This window comes from Triticum aestivum, chromosome 7A, assembly GCF_018294505.1.
Source record: "Triticum aestivum cultivar Chinese Spring chromosome 7A, IWGSC CS RefSeq v2.1, whole genome shotgun sequence".
Lineage (NCBI taxonomy): Eukaryota > Viridiplantae > Streptophyta > Magnoliopsida > Poales > Poaceae > Triticum > Triticum aestivum.
This window is the reverse complement of record NC_057812.1, coordinates 52,768,270-52,773,945: the sequence shown is the minus strand read 5'-3', so window position 1 is coordinate 52,773,945 and position 5,676 is coordinate 52,768,270. Positions and strand designations below refer to the sequence as shown.

Below are 5,676 nucleotides of genomic sequence, written 5' to 3'. Positions count from 1 at the left end.
CCGATAGTGCCTCGAGTGCCAATGCGGCTGTTTTGTTTTCAGCGCGGAGTGTTGTGTCCGGATCACTAGCGAGAGTGATGATTCCGTTGGGCCCGGGCATTTTAAGCTTCATGTATCCGTAATGGGGTATGGCTTGGAAGATCATGAACGCCTCCCGCCCTAAAAGGGCGTGGTATCCGCTACTGAATGGGGCCACTTGGAATGTAATTTCTTCGGACGTATAGTTCTCCGGCGTGCCGAATACCACATCTAGTGTGATTTTCCCAGCACAGCGTGCTTCCCGACTGGGGATGATTCCTCTAGAGGTTGTGCTGCTTTGCTCAATGCGGTTCCAGTCTATTTCCATTTTTTTGAAGAGTTTCCTCATAGATGAGGTTTAATCCACTGCCACCGTCCATGAGTACTTTGGTGAGTCGAATGTCGTCCACAATTGGACTGAGGACCAATGCAGCTGGTGCTCAGGCTGTTCAGAATTTAGGTTCGTCACTGGCATTGAAGGTAATAGTCGTGTCACTCCATGGATTTATTGTTGCCGCGTGGCAGATTTCGGCAAGGCTGCAGAGTGTTTGCTTGCGCTTATTATTTGATGCGAAGGTTTCAAAGACTGTTAATACCGTATTGTTATCCCCGGGATGGTGCTCTGTGGCATCCGGGATGAGAAGATCCTCACCACTTTTGGCCACCTGCCGGAGTACCCAACATGCTCTAAGGCTGTGCTTTGGTATAGTATCTGTTGTACTATGAATTTTGCAGGGTCCGTTGAGCCATCCCTACAATACGGTTCCACGCCCTGTAGAGGGTTTTTTCTTCTTTGTAATTAACTCGGGCGTCTTATGATCGTGCACCCTTTTACTTCGGACTGGGTGTATATTTGGAGCCGGATTATCTCAAAATTTCATTTCGGTTTTTCAGGAGCTTTCCATCGCACAGTACTTTTGTACTATGGACGCCAAGTCAGCGAAGCGTGATATGTCATGGCGACTTATGGCGTTAAGAATTCCCTTGTTTGTGCAATTATTGCGGAAAAATGAGACTGCGTCTTCCTCGCGACAGTCCTTAACCTTGTTCATCACAAAGAGGAATCGGTCCCAATAATGATGTACTGTTTCCTGGAGCGCTTGTCTGATGTGGAAAAGATCGTTTATGTTTGGGTGGGTGGGTGGATTTAATTCCGAACCCTTACCCGATCTGAGACCCAAGGGCCGAGGAGTTTCCAATCTTGGAAGTTCGGGTTCCGGGATGTTGCCCGATAAGTCTGGCCCGCCGCCTGACTCTAGGTCCAGGGCTTGGATGATGTCCTACGGTAAACGGGTACCCGGCTCGGAGAGCTCAGGAATCCGGACATAATTAGTCCTCAAGATAGAGGAAGAATTGCCGCATTGTTCCTCCACCACCGCAATATGATGGGTGACCGGTGAAGAGTTAATCTCCCTTTGATCGGGTTTAAGCCCAATCTGATCATAGTCCCTAGCGACTCCCAATGCGGCGATGCGATCCAAGATCTCGTTTAGGGATGAGAGCTCCATTGGATCCATCTCCTCGGCAAATTCCGAGCCGACGTGGAGGCTGTTTTCGATGACCCGAGAAGTCATCGTCGGTGCAGCAGCCGAACGGGCGGTCATGATGAAACTGCCTAGCCAGAGGGTTTGGCCGACAGCCAGGGCTCCCCCGGCGGTAATGTTGTTTTTAACAACGAGACGAGGCATCCTTCCTTATGGTGACGGCACAGTGTAACTCTCAAAGAAAGCACCAATGTCGGTGTCAAAACCGGCGGATCTCGGGTAGGGGTTCCCGAACTGTGCGTCTAAGGCGGATGGTAATAGGAGGCAGGGGACACGATGTTTTACCCAGGTTCGGGCCCTCTTGATGTAGGTAATACCCTATGTCCTGCTTGATTGTTCTTGATAATATGAGTAGTACAAGAGTTGATCTACCACGAGATCGAAGAGGCTAAACCCTAGAAGCTAGCCTATGGTATGATTGTATGTTGTCCTACGGATCGACTAAAACCCTTCGGTTTATATAGACACCGGAGGGGGCTAGGGTTACACAAGGTCGGTTACCAAGGAGGAGATATACATATCAGTATTGCCTAGTTTGCCTTTTATGCCAAGTAAAGTCTCATCCGGACACGAGACAAAGTCTTCAATCTTGTATATTCATAGTCCAACAGTCTGGCCAAAGGATATAGTCCGGCTATCAGGAGACCCCCTAATTCAGGACTTCCTCAGAAGGTCTCATCAATCGGACCAATGGCTGCTTGTGTAGAGTCATCAACTTGGATTCTTGTATCGACGATGCAAGATCATAACAACATTTTTTTTTACAAAAATGACAGACCATACTATATGTTATCTTCTATAACATTATGCTCCCTTGTTTTAAAGAGCTTACATTTAATTGTGATCTAAAATTGGAATTGAATCACCTGATTTTGACCATGTAAACAATTTCTCAAAGCTTGCTTATACTATATACTATGCTTCCTAATTTTTAAGGCCTCATAATTAATTGAGGTTGTTAATTTAAAACTGGGTCGCCTGATTTTGACCGGGTCACCTAATTTTTTAATATTTTAATTCACAATGTTTTATAATTTTCAAGCCCTTTCATAATTGAGGTATTCAATTTTAGATTTAGTTTTCGATTTTGATCGGGCCAACAATTTTTCAAATCAATCAATAGCAACCGCGATATAAAACACATAACAATTCCGTCCACCCTCCCACCACCTAGAAAAAAGAAGCGCCGTCATGTGATACTGTAGCACCAATATACTGCATGCAGCCACCGGCATAGAAATGTTCCCACATAAAAATAGATTGGTTATTGGATAACACATAATCATACCACGACAGGCCACAAAATCACCGCATTATAAATAAAAATAAAACACATAGTACCACCCCGCCCCTACCAAACTAATTTTTTTTCCATCAGTTGCAAAATATAAAGGATATTGGTTTTTTCGAAAGTCAAATTTCTTTAACTTTGATCAAGTTCGGAGCAAAAATATAGACATCCACAATATTAAACAAAAAAAGAATGAAAATTAATTTCATGATGAATTTAATCATACCGATTTGATATTATGAATTTTGATATATTTATCTACAAATTTGATCAAACTTGAAAGGTTTGACTTCTCAAAAAAATACACCCTATTTTAAACAAGGTGAGTAATCTTTTTTAAGAAACCCAATAATACCAACGGCGCAGTAAAGTGCGCCCAACCCTTCTAGTAAGCGACTACGCGTAAAGGGTAATCTACAATGACTGCGCGTTCAGGGTAAGCATTTTCTGAACTAATGCAGTATCGAGCAATAATGAAGAGCACTGCATACAGTGATCTACAATCTTTCATCTTCCATTTTGTGCGATCTCTGAAAATGTATGCTTACATATTTGATTTGTTGTGTGCATGATGATTTATATCTCTGAAACTGCACTATGATCGACTCTGTTTCTCTCCTTCTCTCCTTCAGAGTTTCCCGCTCGCTGGCGCCTCCTCGGATCCCATTCCGAGGACCCTCCTCCAGAACCAGTGCTCGCGCCACACCCTGTCCACCTGCTCGATGGGCACCCCCCTCGTCTCCGGCAGCAGGAGGTACACGAACGCCGTCATGGCGGCCAGCCACGCCGCGAAGAAGAAGAATATGCCGGCCCTCATGTGGCACAGCATGGCCAGGAACGTCTGCGCCACGAACACCGTGAACACGAAGCTCGTCGCCACCGTCACGCCCTGCCCCGCCGACCGCACCTCCAGCGGGAAGATCTCGCTCGGCACCAGCCACCCCAGCGGCCCCCACGACCACCCGAACCCGGCCACGTACACCGCGATCAGGAAGATCAGCGCCGCCGCCCATGTCTTGCTCACGCCGCCGTCGTCGCCCAGTTTCGCCGCCATGATGGCCCCGATTAGCAGCTGCGACGCGAGCATCTGCGTGCCGCCGGCGAGGAATAGCGTGCGGCGGCCAAACCGGTCGACGAGGAACATAGAGAGGAGGGTGGACGCCGCGCCGACGACCCCCGTGACCACCGCGGACAGGAGCGACGCGCTCTCGCCCATGCCGATCGTGCGCAGCAGCACCGGCGCGTAGAAGGCGATCGCGTTGATCCCCGTCACCTGCTGGAAGAAGGGGATCGCCACGGCCATCACCAGCTGCGGCCGGTACTGGCGCTGGGTGAGGAGCATCCGCAGGCCGCTTCTGCCGGTTGCCATGGCACCGCTGTCGGCGGCGGCGACGATGCAGTCGAGTTCGCGGTCGACGTCGTCGGTGCCGCGGATCTTACGCAGCAAGAGCGCCACGTCCCGGCGGTCCTTGCCCTGCTGGACGAGGCTGTTGGGCGTCTCCGGGAGGAAGACCGCGCCGACGAGCAGGAGCCCGGCCGGCACGGCGGCGAGGGACAGCGAGACGCGCCACCCCCAGCCTCCCTTGATCTTCTCCGTGCCGAAGTTGATCACGTTGGCTGCCAGCGCTCCGACGCCGACGCTGAACTGGAAGCCGTTGCTGAACGCGCCGCGGTGTCGCGGCGGCGCCATCTCAGACAGGTAGAGCGGCACGGCCTGGTTCGCGAAGCCCAGCCCGACACCGAGGAGCACGCGCCCCAGGATGGCCATGTAGACGTTCAGAGACGCACCTCCGACCGCCGCGCCGGCGAGGAAAGCGGCACCGCCAAGGAGCATGGACGGGCGGCGGCCACGACGGGCCGTGACGCCGGAGGCCAGGAAGGTGGTGAGCAGGCCGGCGACGTAGAGCGAGGAGGTGAAGGCGGTGAGCAGCTGGCTGTCGAACTTGCAGTAGTTGCTGACATGGGAGTCGCCCTTCATCCGCCGGTACACCTCCGGGAAGAACTTGCGGAGGAACGGCTCCATGGAAGACACCCCGCCAGCGATCCCGATGTCGTAGCCGAAGATGGCGCCACCCATGCCGGCGGTGATGCACGACAGCACCACGAACATGGTGACCCTTCCGCCGCCGCCTCCGTCATTGCTCTTGGAGACGCCGACGCTGCCGGCCGCCATAGCTGCGTGAGGCCACGTACTCAGTAATGGTTATCTTTGCAGCAGCGCAGTTGTGGATCGTGCGTGGCATGGGTGGACGGTACAAAACAGTCGTCCACTGACTGATCGCCATGGCTGACTGGTCCGTGTGTTGACTGGTAAGAGATTGCGATGCTGATTTTGTTTCCTTCTTCTTGTGCAATCTCGTCTACAAATTAATCAACGAGGCGCTGTCAGTGACCAGCACAAGTAGCCATCCATGGCGATTTCTTCCTGTTATTTTACTCACCACAGATTGTGTTGACTGGTTTGGTTTGAGAGACATGTGAAGCTGATTGCCTATTTTGCCTTTTTCGTTCTTGTGCTATTGTAACTTGACACGTTTCACATACCGATTTGTTGCTTCCTCTTGTGAAAGTAGAACGAACCAATATACTACTCCATCGGGCTCCACAATTTATTGTAAAGAATAAATTTATTTTTCTTGTCTGGCCTTGTTGGCATGTCCAAACTCTGAACTACGCTACCCAGTTGAATATAGAAAGGTGTGGAAGAGTCGTCATACCAGTCTCAACCTTAGAGCATCTCCAACTGGTGCGGCAAAAGGCGCGCCCGTGCGGTAAATTTGGTTTTAACGCGCGCCGGCTGGTTCCGCGCGCTCCAGCGGTGGC

General features: G+C 50.9%; 1 protein-coding gene across 1 annotated transcript; it reads right to left on the bottom strand.

The window, feature by feature from the left end:
- Window positions 1-3,233: 3,233 nt before the first annotated feature.
- Window positions 3,234-5,070, bottom strand: LOC123154997 (hexose carrier protein HEX6-like). Its single transcript, XM_044573581.1, has one exon. It carries the CDS (start codon window positions 5,024-5,026, stop codon window positions 3,482-3,484), a length of 1,545 nt encoding a protein of 514 aa, XP_044429516.1. The 5' UTR covers window positions 5,027-5,070; the 3' UTR covers window positions 3,234-3,481.
- Between the last annotated feature and the right edge of the window lie 606 nt (window positions 5,071-5,676).